Source organism: Bacillus rossius, chromosome 2, assembly GCF_032445375.1.
Source record: "Bacillus rossius redtenbacheri isolate Brsri chromosome 2, Brsri_v3, whole genome shotgun sequence".
NCBI classification, from domain to species: Eukaryota; Metazoa; Arthropoda; class Insecta; order Phasmatodea; family Bacillidae; genus Bacillus; species Bacillus rossius.
Genome location: NC_086331.1, coordinates 107,098,700 through 107,122,323, shown reverse-complemented (window position 1 = coordinate 107,122,323; position 23,624 = coordinate 107,098,700). Strand labels below are relative to the sequence as shown.

Below are 23,624 nucleotides of genomic sequence, written 5' to 3'. Positions count from 1 at the left end.
TTGTATTGTGTGCATATATTATAACCATAGCAGAATTGTGTATTCTCTTGAAGTAAGCTGAAGTGAGCATGTATAATCACTGCATTTCCAGATTTTAAGTGTTTACAGGCTAGCTCTGACATTTCTTTTCTCTATTCATTTATTCTTATGCATGCTGACATGTATTAGTGGGATAAATATAATTTGATTAGCCTCCAACAAGGTCCTTTAAGATCTGTGCGCTGCTTCTCTTTAGTGGAATTTGTTGCAAATAAAATTACTGGATAAACATCACAACAAGCATGCCACATATTCGAGGTTTATGTGACTGTTAGGAAAGCTCTAGTCAGTTTCTGTTTATGTTAATTTTTTTGTGTCAACCATAAATGCCTGATTTTCTTAACATTTGTGTTACTCACTTGCAACTGTGGGTTAGTGCATGAGAGTTTTTTTGTTCAGTAATCTGTGTGATTGTGTGTGTTGCATGTACATCAAGTTTTGTACAATTTTGATAAATTTGATTTAGTTTGACTGACATAAAAGTTAAGCTTCAAGAAAGAATTATCTGTCATTAATATTATATGGTACATATTATATCTCAATGAATATGCAAATGCAGTATCTACAACATTTAGATTGACCACCAGAGAGCATTAGGCATGTGCAGAGGATCAAACGTTCTTTCAGAATGAGGGAAGATCCCTGAATGCAGGGTATGCATAGCGGACATCTGAAACAGCATTACCAGCACTTTATGGTTTTATAGGGGCTGGGTGAGCTATCGTGTAGCTGTAACAGTTATTCAGTTCTGGAACGAGAATGTGATGACATTCCTACATGTTATGAAGGTTTCAGTCGGCCAAGACAAAGATCACACCATGGTAGGGTGACCATTATATTTACCAAACATTGTGCAACCCTGTGACATGCGTGCCATTTGAGAGCTGTTACTGGACTTTTAAATAGACAACACGTGTTCAGACAACATGTCTGCGTCATGCCAAGGTACTCCGTGACCAGCAGCGAGCTCTCCCGATAGAACAAGTGTGATGTCAGCTCTGAACCGGTGCTGTTCTGCAGAATGCTGAGGGTTGGTTACATCACTTGTGGGCCATTCACTTGAAACAAACTAGCACGTGTCCAGGACTATACTAAGTTTCTACTTCTTACTGACTTGGCACCAACTATATGTTTGTACTACCAACTCTGGTCTGCTTGATTAGTATTGTAACTACTGCAACAGTCATGTGACCTTTTAAAACACAAGCAGTTTTATTTAATTTTTGTGATAGCCCTTCCTTGGTACTTGGTTCATTGTACAGTGTATTTTGTGTACTTACTAACAAAATATATTATAGAACAGAATTAATGTAAAAATATATGATTTATTCAAATTTTTATTCTATACAATGTAGATTAATTAGTTTTACAGTCCATAAGGTATATATTTATTTTATACAGGTTGAGTCTAAATTGACCCATAAACTTCAGCTGCAGGTTCATCATGATAAAATAAGTTGAAAACCTTCATACAATTCATGGTCTGAACTGCTTCCCAATGTTGGTATGCATCTTTGAAGTTGTGGTTGAACAATATTTTTATTGTAAATAGTAAAGTACTAGCTTAAAACCTGCAGCTTCGCTTGTGCTATTTCTGAGTATTGCTAAAATCTTAGCATTTAAAGGAAAGTATATGCCTAATTCCAAACTTTTTTTCTTAATAAATCTGCACCTAGTACTCTTTGTAATTAATTATTTACATTATTTATGTTCCATGTTTATTTGCTATGGAGATATAAATTTTTTATGATAATCATAACTTCCTTTTCACACTATAAAAAATCAAAATCCAGAAAACTTAAAAAATACAATATGTAACACTAATTGCTTAATTTTCATTCTTAATTTCTAACCCTCAGATCGAGTAGATCCCCAAATATGCATTTTTTTAATCTTTAAACCAAACTTAACCCCTTTACACCCCTTAGGGGTGGAATATTGCACATAAGTTAAATAATAAAAATTTGATAGTTTTTTTATTTTTACTATTAATTTACATCCTAATTGTTTCGGAGCTGTGCTTTTTTAAAAAAAAAAAAAATATTTATCCTATTTCCACCCCCATTAAAAGACATATTTTAATAAACGCAAAAATAAAGCAATACATAACTCTAGACACAAGTTTTTTAAATTTCTAACTTCTTATTCTAATTGAATTTGAAGCGTTCATTTTATTTTTAAAACACACCTACCCCATTGACCAATATTAGGGTTTGAATTTCTCAAACTATTAAAATTGTGGTTGGTGATATTCATACATTTATTATTGATACCCAAAATAATTTATCGTGCTTAATTTAATTCAGATGTATAATTATTAATCTTAAAACCATACTTACCCATTTTCATCCCTTAGGGGTTGCATTTTGCAAAACAGTAAAATTATGGTTGGCAGATTTTGTATGTTTATTATTGGTCCCTTGTATCTATTGTTATGCTTGGTTAGCTTAGGAGATATAATTAATTTTCTTCAATTCATATTTACCTCTTTTTCACACCTTAGGGTTGATTTTCACAAAATGGTAAATTTGTGGTTGGTAGTTTTCTTAAGTTTATTATTGGTATCAAAAATAATATGTTAAGCTTAATTTAATTTGGAGATATAAATATTAATTTTATAACCATATTTATCTTGTGCATATCTTAGGGGGTGATTTTACAAAATAAAAATACGTGGTTGGTAATTTTCATATGTTTATTATAGTATTCTGTATAATTTATTACCTTTATTGAATTCAGAGTTATAATTATTTATCTTAAAACATATTACCCTGTTTTCACCCCTTGGGGATTTAATTTCGGAAAATATAAAAATTGTGTTTGGTAGTTTTCGTATTAACAGTACCCAAAATCATTTACTACCCTTAATTATATTCGGAAATATAATAATTAATCTTAAATTATACCAACCCTTTTTCACCCCTTATGTGTTTAATTTCACAAAATGGTAAAATGTGTTTGGTTGTTTTTGTATTGCTATAAACGGTATCCAAAGTCATTCACTACCCTTAATTATATTCTTAAAAGCATACTTACCCCAGTCACCAGTTAGTCACATGCGGTGCACGCCCTGGCAGAGGCACAAACTACCAAGTAAGGCCGGCGCTAATGTAATTCTTACGCCTGTGAACTTTTGCGAGTTTGACCGCAGGGGACCTTTAGTTCGCCCACAGACAAGTTACATAAACATAACACTCCTTTAACTTGTAGTTCAGTGAACAGACACTTCACTGTGAAGACTTTGCTTATTATTTATTTGCTCTATTGTTCGCAGTGAACAAACAAATTTAACTTATTTGTACTTTTGAGGGAGAACCCCTGATAACTGCTGGCGAAACGGACTTTTGTTTACGTAATTCATTACGTCTCGTATGGATTTTGGACAAGTATACTCACGCAAGGTAAGTGTGCCTCTTCCTTTGCCTGCGTGCACACCTCTCCACTCGCCTGAGCATTTGACAGCAGTTAAAGCATTGCTAGTGTAACTGGGACTTGGCTGACACACTGAGCGGTGGATGTGACCTTGCGGTGTGTGATGTCAGAAAATCACTATTAAAATTTGCAGTGATCATTTTCACAGACTTATGCTCATGTCAGAGCGCAACTGTATTTCGCTCAAATAGTTTAACTGCTGAACTATATTTTCAAGAAGGACTTGCAGAAATTTTGCTCCTGCACATGAGGGATATTTACTGATGTGTTAAAATGGTACCTGAACAATCTAGCGTTCCTGAACTGGAACACCGAAGACAGATTTAGAGACCAATGGGTTAATCTTCAGAATTACGGATTCGTTATTTGAACAGAAAGTTTTGGTAGGGCTGTTTGATAGTTTTAAAACTTTTATTTTTGCTGTCGTGGAGCACAGCATACAGATTTAGATTGACGTTGTTTATACTTATGTGATATAATGTTTACAATATTGATGACGCAAACAAGTTTTAGTAGTGATTCGCGGGACAAAATTTTAGAAGTTTATGTTATTCTATAAATTACGTGCCCAAAAATAAAAATAAAAAATTAAAACTGCATAGTGATTTTCTTACTTTAGGTATAGGATTTTTTTCGCAAGTAGAATACGTCTCTAGTGAGAGCAATGGCCTGCAGGTTGAAGAAAACACGCGGCTTACAGCAGCAGTAGTGGGAGGTTTACAAACACCCTATTACGGGCTGGGACCCCCGCGGTGCGACCACAGCTGCAGACTAGTTACAGCCCCGGCCACTGTGAGCTGCCCAGGACTACCTGGCCAACGAGCAAAATGTGGGGATTCACTCCTAGCTAGGTGGAGGCCTTAAGTTGTAACAGAGGTTAATATTATTAAAAAAAATTTTAAGAAATCCATTAAATCAGTATTGGCTGGATATATTCAAACTGTTATAAATAAACTGTTATTATAATTATTTTGGAATTTACATCTGCAGTGAAAAAAAAAAAGGATTAGCTTGGTGTTTGTTTGATTAACTGATATTGCCATATTTACTTAGTTCTAAATTTTTACATGGGCATCCATGTGGGAAAAGTGGAGAGGGGTAAAAAATTGGGGTATTTAAGTAATACTAAGTATTACTATACTAGGTATTTAGGAAATATTAAGCAAACTAAGAATCAACTAATACACGTCAGATAATAAATTTGTTATCTGTACTCTTTTTTCAAATAAAGATGTGATTGTATAAAATATCCTTAAATAATGAGAGGTATTTGTAATAAGGTGAAATTATTTAATTATTCTAAGCTTAGCTTTAAACAAAGGAAATTGAAACAGGTAAAATAGGTACGTGTTTACAATTTTTTTAATTGTCTACCTTGTGAAATGAAAAGGAGGTAAGTGTGATTTAATCAAGGTAAGATATATCCTTGATCACATTAAAACAGAAGTTTTGAAATCAGATACTTGATCTGTACAAAAATTTAAAAAGGCCTATGCATATCCACTTAAAAAATATATCCTTCTGAAATGGATTTTTATTAAATAAATCTTAAATGCACATGATAAATTTATTGTGTCTATTTACTTTGTAAGAAGGTTTGGAATTATTCACATACGTACTTTTCTTTCAGTGGTAAGATTTTAGCAATACTCTGAAATCTCGTGAGCGAAGGCGCTGGTTTTAAGCCAAGGGGCAGGCATTAGCGGTTTGGAATCTCGCGCTACTGTGCACTGCGTCATGTGGAATGCAGGGCGCTCGGATTCGGATAAAAACTGACTAACTCACCCGCCTGCTTGACACGGTAAATTTCACCGGTCAGCACAGACAATAATTTTGTGACTTGATGTACCCTCAATTTTCCAGCCCCTACTTAGTCACACCTGTGTTTTCGTACCATGTGTGTCTCAGCCTGAGGACGGCAACAGATAGCAGTTCCCGAAACGTCGCTTGTTACTGTTTTGGAAAACTACTGTGTTTTTGTCTCGTCTCCACTGTTGTGCTAAATGTTTTCTCTGGGGTTCAATATTATTGTGCTCGTTGTCTTTGTCCATTTTTCTTTGTTTTTCTTAGTTTGTTGACCATATTCCTGTTATGGAATATAATGTGGTGTATATATCCTGTTGACGACAGAAATGTTTTGCTTTTTTTTTTTTTTTGTGTTTTTTGTCTTTTGGTTTTTTGTAGTTTTCTTCTACAGACATACATGTGCTTAGCAATGGCGTATGTCCAAAAGCTTACATCAAGTTATGCACTCACATTGCACAAGTCTTTCAAAGATAATAATTTTGTGTAGTCTTAAACATATTGTGATAAGTAGAAGAGGAGGAGGAGGCATGTAGTCCATAAAGTGAAGTCACTTTTGCCTATCTGCCGAGGCTATTCTGGCTATCATAACAAAAATGCAATTTCCAATGCTTTTCTTATGACAACGCCACTGTTTTGGTAGCCACGGTTTTTGACTTCAGCTAATAACACGGCAGTGATTCTACATGCCTACTCCTCTACTTCATACCTCCATGCTTAAACTCTAGTTAATGTACAAAATAGTCAAAAATAGTGTGATGTGTTTTATAATGCAAATAATAATCTAATGATCACATTAATAGTTAAATTGTTTAAGAGATTTCTTAAGGGAATACAATTAAAAATGATTTAGTCGCGTACAAAATTTCTTCTTGTTTGTGCAAGTTGTTTATTGAAAATGATATATTTAAACGAATTTGATCCAAGATTTCACAAAAAAAAAAAAGTTAACTAGTTCATTAATGTTAAACAGAGCCAAAATAATAATGGCACAATTTTTTATATACAAATCACTACAAAAACTAAGATAGGCGACAGTCAAAATACAACTTTACACAATACATTTAAAAATTGATACATATAAATTAAAAATATAAATAAAGTAAAATCATTTTATATAAATGACAAAATTATTAAAGACCCACCTCAATTACACGATGAAGCTAACAAACTATCTGTCTTATTATGTTACTATATGTTATGCTTGAACGTCATAACTGTACAACTGAAACAATAACACTAGGCATTGTGCACTATACAACATATTTCCACCATGGACACGGTTAACTAAAACTTATCTTAGTAAACCATCATGATTATGTGGTAGTTTTCTTTATTTTGTTTCTTAGTTTCCTTTTTTCGTCTTCTGAGTTTTTTGCTTTCATGTTCAGCTGTCTAACCCTAATGTAAGTTCTAGTTCTGACGAAACAGTTGATCACTTATCGTGGCACTTTCCCATCAATTGCATTCACGATATCATTAGTGAGTGTTTCAAAAACATTAATACCCTTGCAAACATACTCGCCATGCATGGCAATAAATCTATCTTCCAAAATTTTGATGGCATTCATAAGTTCGGAACTCTGAATAAGAAGGCCACCGTATGAAAGGTAACTAATCCAGCTACTGCTATCTGATTCTAATGAAAGTGTACCAAGCTCAGGATAGTTAGTTTTGAAACGAAATGCCACATTACCCGCAATGTATTTTAAACCTTAGCTTGAAGTTATATCCTTGCTTGGTAGTTCTACTTCAGTCATGTCTGTAACCAGCAAATCAGTTGAAGTATTGACTCTGACTGTGTTCTGTAACTTGCAGGTTAAATTCATTTCCTTATGTAACAGTAATTGTGTTGGTTCCGCTACGTCAAAGTTCGTAATTCCAGCAGATGAATGTATTAAGCATGTCTCGTCAATTTTGTCTTCAGTGTTTGTTTTGGTAGAAAATACTGCTGCAGGGTGTTTACCCAGAATACAGTTTCGCACTCTATATTTGAAGTCCACTGGATTCAGATGATTATTCTGGTGTCCCATGCCTCTTATATAAGAAAAAAAAACATTCTAGGATGTCCTGATTCAGCTTAATTGTAGTCACATATCGAACATGTAAAAATTCATTTAAATAGTGAAATAAATCTTGCATGGATTTATTACAAATTGTTATACCTTCTTGGAAAGGCAATTTATTCTTAACTCCTTTTGCCCTGATCATTTCCATGAGCTTTGTCATTTCATTTAAAACTTAGTCCTGCTGGTTTTTATATGAGCCATAAGCATTATCAGGCTGTGATGAATTCATTACATCGAACCAGTCATTGAAAATTTTACAAAAATTCGCTGTGGTGGTGGAATCTCCTGTCCCTAAATTATTTTCCTTTATGTAACCTAAAGCTTGAGGTTCGCTATTCGATAAGAGCTGAACTGCTGTTTTAACTTTTTGCCGGCCACTGCCTTTCACCTCTAAATGATGTTGTGTTAACTTAGGCGCTAATTTCAAATTGTGCACTGATTTCTCTAGCAGTTGCTCAACAAATATTGTATCTACTTCCCCGCCACTATTTGTAACAAATTCCTTATCTAAAATGTGATTTCTTGCCAACTTCAGTAGGTGCGGAACATCTGCAAATACGAAAATTTTTGTAATGCTGTCACTGGGGTTCGAGAAACTAGTATTTTTAGTATTAATTCCTAGCTGTTTCCATAACGCTCTGTTTCCTCCACCCATGTCGCTTACTATTGCTACAACCGGGATACCACATTCTTGTACTTAACGTATAATTTCTTTTAATATATGCTCGGACATGAACTGATTCATTTTCCCGCCGCAAAGACTTGAGCAAGCCACAGAGCAGCGAGGAAGTATCCGCAGTCGCTCTGCGCTCCCATCCCAGCTCGGCGGGAGACGATGTTTCCACGTGACGTCACGAGCCTGGCTTAGGGAGGGGGAAAGATGCGCGCGCCTTTACCTTCTCTCTTTCCTAATACCATGGTTTTAAGCTAGTTTACAATAAAAAGGTGGTTCAGCTACAACATCAAAGATGTGTACCAGCTTTGGGAAGTACTTTAGACCATAAGTTGTTTAGAGATTATCAACTTATTTTGTCGTGATGAACCTGAACTGAAATTTGTTGGTTGAATTCAGACTCACACTGTATAGATTTAAATCATCACTGCAAAATTAATTTGCAAATTTATGAATATTTGTGGCTATAACTAGGTTAAAAAAATGTTGCTTGTTAACTATAGTAAAAGTGCCTCTTTATTGGTTAGTTTAATTGTTCTTTAACTCTAGTACTGTATTCACTGCTATTATATTGAATTTTGAGTCTTTGCTAGCCATGATTGCATAGGCTTCATGGTTGTGTGAGCAGCCTGAATAAAGTGTGGTTTGGAACCAATTTCGATCAGAAGGTTTCTCTGCACAACCAGCAATTTACAAATCCAATCAAATAATTTTGATGTTAAGTAAACTCTGATTAAGCACCTTTTGAAGTCCCTAATAAGGGATTACATTATTACATTATCTGGGATATAACTTTCATCTGTAGAAACACTGTCAAAACATACCATTTTCTTTTTTTGTAAAAGTTTTTATTACATGTAATTTATTTTGATAAATTTGAAGCACTAGAAGTTATAGGAGTGAAAGGTAAATTATATATAATAAGGCCTGAAATATTTCTGTTTTATAGGCCAAGAAAGGTTCACTTGGATGACGAGGGTGTACTACAAAGATTCTCATGGCTGTGTCATCATGTTTGATTTAACAAATAAAAATTCATTTGTTAATACGTTGAAGTGGAAACGAGATGTTGACTCTAAGTGCAGCCTTCCTGATGGTAGTCCAATTCCATGTATGCTTTTAGCAAATAAGGTAGGTTTTTGAAGGATGCAGCTGCTACTTATTATTTTCCCTGTTGTAGTTTTATTGATGTTCTGATACTCATGAGCTAGTAATTTAATATCAATAATTTTTACTGAATACTATTTTTCCTTATATTTTTTATTATAAAACAATTTAACTCCAAAAAAATTCAGTTGAAAATTAGTGTAAATGCTACTGAACATTCCTGTATTAAATACATGTACAGTAAAATCTTGTTTATCCAGTCCTGATTGATTCGGATCTCTAGATAATCTGGATCAGATTTGTAGACATTTTATTTAATATTCACATAAAATTTTTTTTACTGCATTAGCAAGAACATAACTATAAGTACACCAAATATTGACTTTTTAGTTTGGTTCAATGCTTAGATGATAGAATTATGGTAATAAAATGGTTTTTGTTGATTTTAAGAATGCGCACCAGCTGACAAACATAATAGCATACTCGGAGTATCAGCCCGACAACACTCCAGCTGAACTAGTAATGATAAAATGTTTGCATCACTGTGCTACATTCAAAAACCATACATGTTTAAAACAAAAGAGAGTGGACAAATTCTTTGTTAAGAAATGATTTGAAAAGTTATTTTTAAATTTTTTTTAATGTATACAACATAAGGCATGTATATTAGGTATTTTTCTAACAAAAATTAGTTTTTTATTGTAATAAACTGCAAGTCTGCTTATTTAAGGAATTTTGTTTTGCTTATTACTGGGGTTATTTGGATTTTTGATTGTCCAGATTGCCTTTGGTTCCAATAAGTCTGGATAGACGAGGTTTAACTGTATTATCTGTAAATGTCAGGGAATTAAAAATAGATTTTATTCAGTGTTTTAGACATAAATGCATGTAGAGTGAAATCATTAGAAGTGTCATTTGGTAATGAAAGAACTAATTACCCTACATTCCTGTCACTTTATCTTCTGCAACAGATATCATCAAACATTTACTTTTCATTAAGGTATTGTTTTGAGTGTAGTTAAACTTTTAGAAAATCCAGCTTAATATTAGGAACATAACGAAACATTAAGAAAACTCGAACAAGACACCTAGAACAAGCATTGGGCATGCTAACTTCAGGTATCACGTTGGTTCACGATGATGATAATCACCATTTTTAGCTTTTTAGGAACACATTTCCATAGTAACACACTATTCATTTAAAATAAGAAACAGAAAACTAATTTTAAGTTCAATATAAATTAGTCACTAGATTGAAAACTTGTTAAAAATGGACCTGAAGGACTTTATAGTATAACATACCCAAATACCCTTAAAACATTTTTAAAAAAATTTACAAATTAAATAAAAACACTTAACTTGGGTATCATGACTTTGAAACATATAATCAGCTGATTGATTTACTCACTGCCTTACTGAAAAACATTATGTCAAAAGAATACTCTTTAAAATTGGGGAGGGTGATGGATGGCTCCAATGCTACAATGTATGTAGTGAAAATAAAGATGGATGCAATATGGCTAAACTCATTCTGAGTGTATTTTTGATTTCCCACTACACAAGGTTTTGAAGCTGTCCAACTCATAGTTTCACTAACTAAAATAGGAAATACACTTTAATCGCTCCAGTTTATATTAATTTTTTCTTTCTTTTTGATGATTTTTAAATGAATTGTTTTGAATACAACTGGAAATTTTTCAAGGTGTTCAAATTTTTTCATGTCGAACACATTCAGTACATGATTTCAGAAACATGATTTTTATTTTGCAGTTCCTGTTTGGGTTTATTTTTTTTTTTTTTTTAACATTTTCTAAGATTTGTAATCAGATTTTAAATTACAGGAAAAAAAAAACTAGGTTTCATTGGCTTTTATTTCATGTTTGGCAGGATATCTTCAGAGTTGTTTAGTCTGAACACACAGAGTAAATATACTGTGCAACCCAGATATGAGGATGTGTGACACTAAGAGTCTTTTCAGCATGGATTTTAGTCATCCATTACTAGCTGGCCTCTCTCCCTGCCACCGGCCACCTCACCACCTCACCACCTCACCACCTCACCACCTCACCAACTTTCCTCCCGCTCCTTTCAACCCATCCCTGCACATATGCTGCTAAATAAACTGCCATAACAGAAAGCTATCTTACAGACTGGGGCTGTCATTCAGTTTAGAGGAATTTCTTTAACAGTGTGCATTAAAAGACTTGGCTTTAATAAAAGATAATAAATTTCAACATAACCTCTAAACAGTGATCAGTACGGTATTTTCTCTTAACTTAGTTTTAGCTAAACACTGGCAATAATGCAGTGACTTCACGTGATTTGTCACCAACTCTGTTTGTTATATTGATGGTTAACAGCAGATAGTAAATACAATATTTTCCATAGCAAGCGATTGAGTTTGTTCAGAATTGTAGCTAAGCATTGACGAATCCAAAAAGTAAAAATATGTATGGAAGTACTCTGTTAACATACAGTAAGTTAAATTACCTGTGTGCGTAGAAACTGCCAAAAACAACATAAAAAACTCAACACCAATATACTTGATTAAATGTTACAAAATAAAATCAGTGAATAAAGGGTACAGGTGTTTGAAAGTACCTAGTAGGAACAGTAATATCTAAACTTCTACTAGGTGAAACATAATTTTTGTACAGTTTATGCATGTTTGTTAAGTGTCAGTTACTAGAAACTGTTTTTGGTGACTAAAAAAAATTCTAATAAATGTAGTCCAACAATTTGTCTCGAATTATTCATTCACAGAAATCAAAAATTTAACTATGTATTTGATAGCCTCAAATCAGCCAGGAACAACCACCATACTTGTTTTAAATGGTTTTTATTAGCAAGTGATTGGAACAATTTCTTTAAGATATTCATTGGTTGCAGGCAAATTGATCATTGGTTACAGTAAACACATTTACAAACTGAAAATTTGTCCAACCAAGACATAAACTAGTTTAAACAGTTGTGACTTGGTGCAAAAAAAAGTATTTCTCTAGGATTAAGCTGCAAAGTTTTTGCTTATATTTTACTTAACCTGATGCTGCAAGTGTCTCTTATAGTTTAATCAGAACTTAATCAAATAAAAACCAGACGTGAAACTGGCCTTAAGCATAACAGCAGTAGCCATTAAGATAATGGTAATTCTCTTGGAACCAGTGTACATTTGGCTCTCTCAGAAACTTCCACCATGTTCAGATTCTTACATTGTTCGTGTAGGGTGTCATTTAAAGTTTTTATATAATTAATTTTATTTTTAAAGTATTTTTACTTTTCATTAAAAAAAAGTGTTGCTGGAGTCTATCAGATCACATGGAACTTTGGACTGCTGGAACTTTGATATTGCAGACTGCTGTGCGCTTTAGTTGAATCTGAAAAAGTGAAAGTATTAAATGTGTGTTTCTGTTGCAACTGTTAATTGTAAATATTTGCTATTTTGATATTATGTATATTATTTATGTAGTTTTAGACTGTTAACTGTATGTATTGTTTTTGTACAAGTCTATGAGAGTTGAAATTCAAATTTGAAAAATTTTCTTAAAATACACACGTATAAAATATTATTTTTACATTTTTACAGTGTGATTTGCCACACCGGCAGGTTGATCAGATGCAGATTGAAACATTTTACAAGGAACACAATTTTATTGGCTGGACTGAAACTTCTGCCAAAGAAGGTCTTATGGTCACAGACTCCATGAAGTAAGTATTTCTAGCATTTGGTTTTAGCATAGGGATTAAATTGAGGCCGTTAACCTTCTTATATTTACAAATTATAATTATCACATTCTTCATTTCCATGAACACTAAACATTATTAATTCCTATAATTTAGTTTCAACTTTTAGCATTGCAGTATACAAGCCTTTTCTACTAATAAAAGTGTTACTAAGAATGGGTTAGGTTGCCAGTATATTTTATTCTAAATTTATAATTATTTAATAATCATGTTTCTTCTGTCATCCTTTCATCTTTGATTTGCTGCTTATATTTACCTAATATTATGTGTAATGAGTTTTTTCTGTAATTTATTTAAATTTGAATATTGTATTATAATTATATATGACGGTTTTATTAGAATGCAGATGTTGCATAATGATTCTAGAACAAGGGACTCTGTCTGGGGTGATGTGTAGAAAGAGAGAGGCATAAGAGGCCTGTAAGTGCGAGTGAGAAAGAAACAGTGATTCCCCAGTAAGAGAGAGACTCTAATGATATCTTGTCACTGCGTGAGAACTGAGTGATAACTACTGTCTCACGGTGTGAGAGAGAGAATGAGAATGTAAAGTCCTTGGCTCTGTGTATAGAAAACTGTTTTCAATGTATGTCACGTATTCTGATTGGCTTGTGATTTGTAGTGTGAATGAAGCGTGTGTGTGATTGGTCGGCGAAGTCATGTGACTGCCCTCCCTGCGTGAAGGACACAGTGCCATGATCTCGTCAGTTGTCTGTCGATCGCTGCACAACGAGGGTGCGTTCTGTGGCTTCTCACAAAATATGTAATAATTGTGGAATAGAAAACTTAATGTCGGTAGCTCGAACCAGGCTAATCATTGGTTGTTTTTGGAACTCTTTGGACATTTTTAATTAGAAATTGCAGCTGCCGACGTCTGCGTTTTGGCTCATGGCAAAATTCACTTTTGTTGGATGCGGCCACGTTTGAGGCCGCACTGATTTCGTGTACTTACAGTAAGATGTTACTGAAGGACTTAACCTACGTTATTTTTCGTTAATCCTCATCGCCCGAGCTGCGAGCAATTCTCGACAGGCGGATGTACGAGTTGAATGCGTGAGCAAAACATTGAAAGTGATTGGATGCGGTTGTTTAGTCTTTCGGACAATAAAACTCAAATGAAAAAGAAAGAAAATCTTTTTATTTCATTAAACGAACCGTAACAAACTGGGAGGAGTGTCAATGCTAAGTATCAAAGCCCTGTACAATTAAACTCAGCCAAAAGTCAAAGCATTCAGTACTAGTATTATCACCTAAACATAGTTACAAGGATAAATAAAATAATTTGAAGTCCAGTAAATACAATTCTAGAATACAAAATATTAAAGTATTAAGAAATACAAATTTAAATATTGTGTGTGGTACAGGTAGCCATACTCACCGAGACTACCTGGGAATTAGGATAGTTTTATTGCCATCAGGAAATATTGGGGAATTGTCATGAATTTGTTTTACAAGTGGGAAATAATTTTTAGTTATTCATAGTGCAGTTTTCACTATGCAATGATGCTTTTCCTATTGAACTTTCTCGTGTTACATAATCTCTTGAACACTTTTTCAATGATAAGAATGCCACATTGCTGTAATATTTGAAATACCTTAAGCATGTGGTTTACATTGTAGCCACTATTATAGCACGCAGCACAAGTAGGGTATTGCCCTTTATGGTCATTGCAGGTATGGCTGTTATTGGCATTTTGGTTGATGAGGAAAGATTAACAGATTTATTGTTGTGCATAAGTATTTTGATGTTCTTTATTGAACACCTTCGTAGGAAAAAGATTATTATGATTTATTATTTCTGACTTTTTTGTTACTACCTGTGCTCATGTTTGCTAAGTATGAGTGCTTAGTAATTTAATTGAAGTTCAGAATGAGTGATTGTTTTAAATACATTTATTTTTTGTATTTACTGTTTAAGATTTGTTTAGTAATGATTACCTTGTATTGAAGTGTACCTTTGCGAGCGTGGCTTATCAATAAACAATTGGCCTACCAAAAGGGTCTTCAACAAGTGGAAATACATTGACAATGCAATTTTTGCAATGTTTGAGTAACATGGGAAAACATTAATGGTAAGTGTTCCATCAGACAATCCCTTTATTCATCCCCAGCACATTTTACAAGATAGCACTACTAGATCAGTCAGCCGTTGTTGATGTTTCGGTCCTGCAAACCCTTACAGAACATCTCTCTCTTTTTCTTTAAATTTGCAAGCTCTTACTACTTAACAGCCAGGTAGCTAATTTATAATTTTACAAACACTGTATCAACTTAGTCATAGCCCCTTGACCAATTAGTTCTCAATAAGAGTTATTATAAAATGCACATTTCCAACAAGTTACAAACATCCCTTCAACAATTAGTAAGAATGTTAACAAACAGTATTCCGATCATTGTATTTAACAATTCACAATTACTAAAACTAGATAAAAAAAACACTAAGAAACATAGTCTTTCAACCAAGCAGGATTATGTGTAGCTAGCTCTCTTTTGCCTACCAGTATTTACATGTTTGCTGACCAATCTCTCTGTCTCTGTAAAACCCTTGAAACCTTGGCTTTAGGTCTCACTTTCGATGTCGCTCCCATTGAATTCCTTCGCTCTTTGCTAAGGTGTCTTATTTTCAAGATTCTCCAGCACATTCCCTCCATGTGGCTCTGACAATTCAGCTTCTTTAGGAGCAGGACTTTGTTTTTTTTTACTGATACCATCTACCCTACCATGACCTTCTACAAACCTAGGATTCACTTTAGCATATGGTGCAGGAATGAGGAACCATCTGTTTCTCCTGTAATTACCTTGTTGAGTGGTGACAATATATGAACGAGGCTGCAGTCCTATTTGCTCTACCTGCCCATAAGTCCTCGAATCTGTTAACCCAAACTGTGTCACCTCTCTTTAAGTCTTGTTAATTGTGGGTCTTGTGCCTGTTGTAAGAGTTTACTCGCTTTACACCTCGGTGAGGTTCTCCTGGTGTTGTACAAGTTGTGATGGCACTGCATGTTCCAGTTTAGTTGGGAGAATGGGTAGTGTGGAACGTAATGTACGGTTCATAAGCAGTTTGGTTGGACCGAACCCATTTTCTAATGGTGTGCTGCAATAGGCCAAAAGGGCCGCAAAAATATCTTTATTCTTTTTGAGTAAATTTTTTGCTATTTTAACTGCAGCCTCCACACACCTGTTCGACTGTGGATAGTGAGGAGAAGATGTGATCACCTGAAAATTATAGTCTGTGGTAAATGCTCCAAAATCTCTTAAACAGTACCTGGGAACAACTTTCAGCATGCAATTACTCAGGTATTCCAAAACGAGCAAAATTTCCATCAACACTTATCACTATGGTGTCAGTCATGCTGTTCACGGAAATGATCTCAAAATATCTGGAATAGTAATCCGTGACTATTAGGTACTATCCTTGTACTTAAAGAAATCTAAGGCTATAACCTGCCAGGGCAAGTGGGTCTTTCTGTTTGCAATGGTGGCTGGGATTCTGCCTTTCCTGAATGCATTCTGGACAGTTACGAATTAAATTTTCTAACTGAGAAGACAACCCCAGTCACCAAACTAACATTTTAGCACGCTCCCTGCATTTCACTATACCAAAGTGACCCATATGGATAAACTGTAAAGTCTGTAACTTAATAGGGCCTGGAATTATTCGCCTTGTCCCGTTGAGAAGGAAGGAGTTATCATAAGTTATTTCAAGTCTGTACTAATAATAGGGTAAAACATATTCTGAGGTCTCATTCCTAGATGGCCAGCCTACTAAGCTATTTTCCTGTAACTTTTGGCAGACTGGATACTTTGCTTACTCTTGCATGATAGTTGACATAAACTTATCAGTTACTGGGTAGTTTGAAAAAACTTGTTTCACATAAGCCTCCAATTCTTACTCGAGCTCTAGACCTTCCCTCCTGGCATCCTGAAGGGGGCTCCGTGATAAACAATCTGCTACGTGTAACTGTTTCCCCGGAGCATACTGTACAGTATAGGAGTACCTCATCAGCCTTATGTGAAACCTTTGCAAGCGGGGTGTCAGGTCATCCAAGAATTTAGTTTCCAGAATTTGAAGAAGGGGCTTATGATCAGTTTCAAGAATCACATACAATCCCAAAATGTACTGTTTTAAACTTCTCTGCACCACAGGTGAGAGCGAAAGCTTCTTTTTCAATCTGAGAGTTTTTTTTCTTTGTGTCTGAGAGCGTGCAAGAAGCATAACCAACTATTTCCCTACATCCATCCTTCTCTTTCATCTGTACTGAGAATGATATGGTGCCCTGCATCAAAATAAGCTAATGTGGGTGCTTGACAAAGAAGTTATTTTATTACATACAAATGCTTCTTGTTGGGATGGACCCCAAACAAAAGAACTTTTTTCTTAGTCATATTTAAAAAAAACTTTTTAAGTTCGCAAAGTAATTTTTTTTATAGTAAGAGTAGTCAAATTTACCTGATAAAAATGTTTTGCCACATAAGTCTTTTAAATTAATTTTTCCCCTAAAAGTAAAGTATGTTTGATTTTATTTTGAATTGTTGTCAATGGTAGGGTTATTGATTATTGCATAGCAAGGTGGGGATTTGAAAACTTTTGAAAAAATGCCCTTAACTTGAAAACTAAAGACACTTTTTTGAATTTTAGTTTTTGATTTAGAACCGTAATTTAATGTTCTCAGCTGGATGTTGAGTTATGGGACATTCTATGTAGTACCTTTCTTTAACCTACGATTAATCTATGTACCGATGTTAGCTAAGTTTTTTGGGTTGAGGATTTCATAATTGAGATCATTTTCTCATTAGGAATATGTCCTTATTGTTAAACTGATCCCAAAGCATACTAATTTACCAGATTTTCATTATACATTTACCCAAAAAGCTTGAAAACAGAGATTACTGTATTTTGGCCTTAACCCAATGTAAACAATTTAAGAGCTGAAATTTAAAAAAAAAGTCTTTACTATGACTTTAGATCCTAAGATGAACCTATTCACGTGATTTCAACTATGTAAAGGCCTTCTGAATCCATAAGAAAGGGGGGAAACATGTTGTAGTATATTTTGTGTGATGGAAAAGAAAACAAAGATTTATCAAAAGCAACCTGAATGTACTTACACGTGTTTGCATATCTCAGTTTTTAATTCAACAATTTTGAAAACTTTGATTGTCATAAGAAAAAAAGTCCTGGAAACATTTCAATAGCAGCCAGGAAGGAAATATTTGATCGTTTTTGGACATTGAATAAGTACATTCAGTGAACAAAATATTTTGCTATGTGGATTGATTACTCAAAGTAAACCAGATACAAGACAGCCTAGAGACTCATCTCGAAACCCTAAAAGTACTACTAACACCTATAGGTTTCAAGTGGCAGGTGAAAGTGATGATGTATGTCTTTTTCTCTGAAAACCTTGGGAATTTTGGATGGGGGGATGACCAGAGCTATACGAAAAATACAGATGAACAAACAACCCGGGTCAGATGGCCAAGGATGCCATGTTCTAAAAAATACGATGCCAGAGGAAATAATGGAGCAGGTGCATGAACACTTTTACTCTTTACCCTCTTAGCGATCCAAACCGAAGGTATTTACCGCATTAAATGAAAGTACAACTGATATATGAACTGTACATAAATAAGTGCATAGAGGAAAACAGAGTCAGTTTCATAGGCAATCTATCAACGAACCTTCAATAATGAATTCAATATTACATTTCCATGCTCCGTTGAAGGATACCTTACATTTCCTGTACTAACTACTGGACAAGCGTATTACAAGAGAAACCTGTTTGTATACATATTTGGGCTGTCACAAACTCAAGTCCGATTGTGGGTTCATGTACTGTTGGGATGAAACACAGGCAACTCACGGATCACAAAAAATTTGGGTCCTGTCTCATTCAGTATCTCAGATGAGAGCTTTGACAGCAAAGCACATTGTGATGCTTGTACAGGACAGAACCGAAACTTAAAGCTACCACTCTACTTGATGAAATTCTTGCAGAGTGGAGAGCACAGTGTGGAAGTCATTGACCATGAGTTCATGGTCAGCGGCCACTCTTACCTTCCAAACTATGCAGATTTCGGCTCAATTAAATTGTTTGAGGAGGATAAAGTACTGTTTGTTCCAGAAGATTGATACTCACTGATTGGGAAATGCAGAAGGAATAAGAAAATCTTTCTGTAAAAAAAAATGGGAAATACAGACTTCAAGGCAGTAACAAACTTGGAAAAATGCATCACTTGAAGGAAAAAAAGAATTAAGAAATGGGACTGTGAGCTGGCTGAAGATCTAATGGATTAGACTTATGAAAGATAAACCGTATACTATCTTTACAAAGAAACCCTTAACAAGGATATCCATTTTCTGAGCTCAACCTAAAACCAGGAAGGAACGGGAGACCTTTATCTCTCGGGAACATGGATCAGGACATTCTGTATCCGAACGGAAAACCGGTTACAGAGGCCAAGAAGAAAAAATATATTCTAGATTTGCTTCCTCACATGCCACCAGTGCACCACAATTACTTTACTTCTCTGAAAACTATAACAAATGAGGGACAAGAAGAAATTGGACCACTAGAAGAGGTGAAAAACATAAAATATTCACAGGAATGACATAAATTTTTGTTTCAATTACAATGTGTTATCTTTTTTTATAAATACTTCGTTGTAATTGTGTTCCATTACGAAAATAAAATACGTTCAAGCTTGTATGTTGAATTACGGTGTAGGTGACACACCTAGCATAAAGCTATAGTGATAAATTGTATTCTGAATTTTTAAGAGCCTTTCTAGTAAAACCTGTGTTTCGGAAAAACTATGAAAAACCTGACTTACACCACTGTGGTTTTCACTCACTAATATGTTGTTTTCACACTCTTTTATTAATACCAATATACATAATTTTAGTTTATAAGTAAATTTAAATTTTAAGTATTTAATTAAATGTTTTTATTCCTTCTCAAATACCCAACGAATAATGTTCATTTAAGTGAAACTTATGTTTGTAATAAGAGTGAAGCCTAAGATTGATATAAAAGAGGAGCATACAGGTAAAAGCAAACATTGAGACAAATTTTGAATGATGTTAGAATTCAGTTCACTTGTTTCTCTACAGATGGTACCCAACACCTTAAGCATTTTACCTTTAAACCTAATTCCTGTGTTTTTTAACAGTTAGTCTCACGACAGTTAACCACAGCTAAACTTTGGGTTTAAGCATGGCTGTGAATCTGTAAATTTATTTCAGAATATACTAAAAGTTTTTATCTATTTTTTATGGGTTTATTTTTGTGAGTACTAGACCAAACCTGTAACTTTTTGGCAGAAGAAATTCATTTTCTATTAGTGTTGAGTCTTGTATGTAAATGTTGGTTTTTGAGCGTGCTTTTTTATGTGTTGATGTTATGAGTGGGTCAGTCTGACAGGGCAAATACGTTCTTGTATGCGCATGTGTTTACATAATAACAGTTTTAAACATTTTTTTCTTTATTTATGTCGTGTTATATTTCCTGATATGTTTAGAGATTAAAATATTTTGCTACTGCATAATACAACAAAAGTATTTGTTTCAGGTTTCTTGTAGATATAATGATGAGACAAGAAGGAATGCAAGGCATGGATTTTGGCTCCGAAAGCTTACAGTTGAGCGGACCGGCCCCTCGAGAACACAAGTCGTGCTTTTGTTAAGCTTAAAAAATGCAAATAAAAAAATTGTTTTTATAACTGATAATACTCTTGCATAATGTTTCTTATGATGAACAGTGGCAAATCTGAAAACTATGTTAAATAATTTTAAGATGTAATTGTTCATTATGTAATTAATAGTTCATTTTCTAAATATATTTTTGCTAGACAGTAAATTTTTAGAGTAATTTAATATGTCTTTTGATTGTATTGTAATGTTTTTTTATCATACACAGTTTTAGTGCAATGTTTCTTAAAAAAAATGGTGTGCTTCTATAACATCATATTTTTGTTTATATGTATTATGTAAATATATTTGACACTACATTCAGAGGAATGAAAAGTAATATAACATATTGTGATTGTTATAATAACTAATAATTTTGTTTTAATTTTAATGTTCAGGTTCCCCTAAGATTTATCATAAAATACTAATTATAATAACATAGGTTGTATCTGAATTGGTAGTGTGTCGGCTGTAATTAACACTGTTAATAATTTTCCATTCTATATTTGCATGAATTATTTGGTGTGTGTAATGCTTCCCATTGTTTGGTAAAGTGCACAAGAAACTCATAATGTACTTAAGAGTGATATATGAGGTTAGTATTTCTCAGTTTCTTACTGACCAATATCAGATAGTTCTTAAATGACCACTTGAGTATCATGTCAAGGTCCTCTCCCAGCATGGCACAAGAGTGGGAGAGGCAGATACTTAGTTGCCGAAAGTAGTGGCTGACAGGTAATGTCACAATCCAATCTGCAACACAGCTTTTAGTTATTACTTTTAAACTTTAGGTAATGTGAATAATTTGCATCAACTGTTACTTGCCAAATATGCTCTCAACTTACTACACAGTTATCTAAGTCTACTCTTGTTACAGAATAATAAAATACATGGGGACAACAATGATAAAAATATGGTTAGTTTACAGTTTAGGATTGTGTGCTGATTCAGTTTATTTGATAATTGGAATTTTTATTTTATTTAACCCAACTTGCATGTGTCAATGTAACTAAACCGTGCCAAAATTACAATTAGACCAGTGTTAACTTAAAGTCTGTGTCTTAAAACTTCTTGAAATTGTGAGAGTTTTGTAGAGATAAAACCCTAAACTTTGAATATGCTGAAACTTAACTAAACCAACAAAACTTCTTGGAAACAATTATTTAGCAGAGACGTTTATGTCATCATCGTTATCTGCTGAAGCAAACTAAGTAGCTATTAGTGCAAGGACACTATGCATGTGGCTGGGTTGTAACTTGAAGAGCAGTTAAAAACACTCGCCAGCTGTTGCTTACCTCTCCAGTCCTTGTGCCATGTTTTCCAATTAGAAACCATGTTATATATAACCAACTGGATTAACATAAACTTAATTTTTTTGTGTTTCTATTATTGGTTTCATTTTTTTAATCTCTTAACATTTTAATTCTTTAGCAAAAAATATTTGAATGTTTTATTTGTATCCATATGCAACAATGTAATTTGTACTTTTGTGTTTAGATTTTTATTTTTTTTATTTTTTATACAATTGTTTGTGACCATTATATTTTTTTAGAGTATATATATAACATGTTCATGGCAATGATTAAAATATCAAACTGTATTTTCAGTAACGTTATTGTTTCTGCCTGCTATGCATTGTTTTTCTGGTGACCCAAAACTCACATTTATGTGGTCTCCCTAGAAAACAATCTCAGCCTTATTTGAAGACATTTGTTTGTTCAAAATTTTCAAGAATTATTACATATTCATTAGAAAAAGTTTTTCAGGGCAAAGATGCAAGTCAGTTCTTTGTCACAACAATTACAGTTGTTATTGTGAAATAAATTTTATTAAAAAAATATTCTAAGTCAGTAAAAATTTTAGTGTAAAGGTTTTTGTTTTTTATTCTTAGTATGTCACAAAACTTTTTTCTATTTTGGAAAAACAGCTGCATTTTTTGTGAACATGTTGCTGAATGAATTTGAATAAACGTGCAGTTTTCTGCTGTTGATTTGTGCTGTGCTTGTAACATTCCATTGCCCGCATTCCATTGCCCGCATGCTGCCCCATTGCCTGGGAGGGCAGAGTGGGAGAGGAGAGAGGGATAGGAGGGCAAGTTTAACTGATTTGTTTGTGTCTGGCTATGGACAAGGGCGGCAGAAACTGGGGAGCGGCTGCTACATCCGCGCACAACGATGCGTTGTCTTTCCTGTTGAGAAAGTTGCTATAGCAAGAATTCAATTAATTTTTTTATACAATATATTCATTGGCAAGATTTTAAATTGACTACTTCATTTGTGCAACTAGAACCTATTTCTCATTGCCGTCGGCCGGGGTCTCGGGTTTGAGTCCTGCGGCGAGTCCAAGGGGCTGGTGGTGCTTTATGGTGTGTTTTTTGGGAGGGCGCCAGGTTAGCTCGTACGTCTAACCAATGGGGTGGGTCGATTGGCCCCAGCGTGCTTCCCTAGACTCGATGGCTGTATCTTAAGGGTGGTATTAACTGCTAGTAGACAATGGTGACACTCCCTGTTCAGCATAAGGTGGCTGGTGCCTAACTACAGATGTAATACACGCACTGGAACTGAAAACGTGTGGTACACGTATTTATTAACATACATATTTGGGTACACGATATTGCACGACACTACTCTTTGTTGATAATTTGGACATTATCGATACACAATATTACACGACACTACTCTTGATTAATTATGATTGTCTCTCCCTAAGGCAGTCCGTTAGAGGGGGGAGTTCTTTGGTTGTCCTTGAGTCGGCCAGGTCCGTAAAGTGACTGACCATAAGGCGGCCCTGTGGCCCGTGGCCTTAAGGCAGGAATTACGACGGCCGGGTTAAGCCCTGCACCGTAAAAACCAACCCGGGGTCATGTGGGGAATTGACGTTACAGAGGATTTGGTTTATGACAATATTTACCAGAGTGAAGAATCGGTGAGTTACTAAATTGAAGGTTCCCCACGGAACGAACACACGAACACATCCACCTCAGGCCGCGAGCTGATCTGGACTGCCGGAGGGGGCTGTCGCGTGGGGGGGAAACAGTTCCGCCGCGCGCCAAACCACGAGTGAAGAAAATAAA

The 23,624-nt window shown here is 34.5% G+C and overlaps 1 protein-coding gene across 4 annotated transcripts in view; it reads left to right on the top strand.

Moving 5' to 3' along the window:
• LOC134529578 (ras-related protein Rab-7L1-like) overlaps positions 1-22,543 on the top strand; it is a 47,991-nt gene extending 25,448 nt beyond the window's left edge. For 3 of the 4 annotated variants that reach the window (XM_063363816.1, XM_063363815.1, XM_063363814.1), the window contains exons 3-5: positions 8,966-9,147; positions 12,707-12,828; positions 20,433-22,543. In XM_063363816.1, the coding sequence (XP_063219886.1) occupies positions 8,966-9,147; positions 12,707-12,828; positions 20,433-20,547 (419 nt within the window). In that variant the 3' untranslated portion in view covers positions 20,548-22,543. The remainder of the gene's footprint in view (positions 1-8,965; positions 9,148-12,706; positions 12,829-20,432) is intronic. The other variant, XM_063363813.1, reaches the window with a different exon arrangement.
• The last annotated feature ends 1,081 nt before the right edge of the window (positions 22,544-23,624 follow it).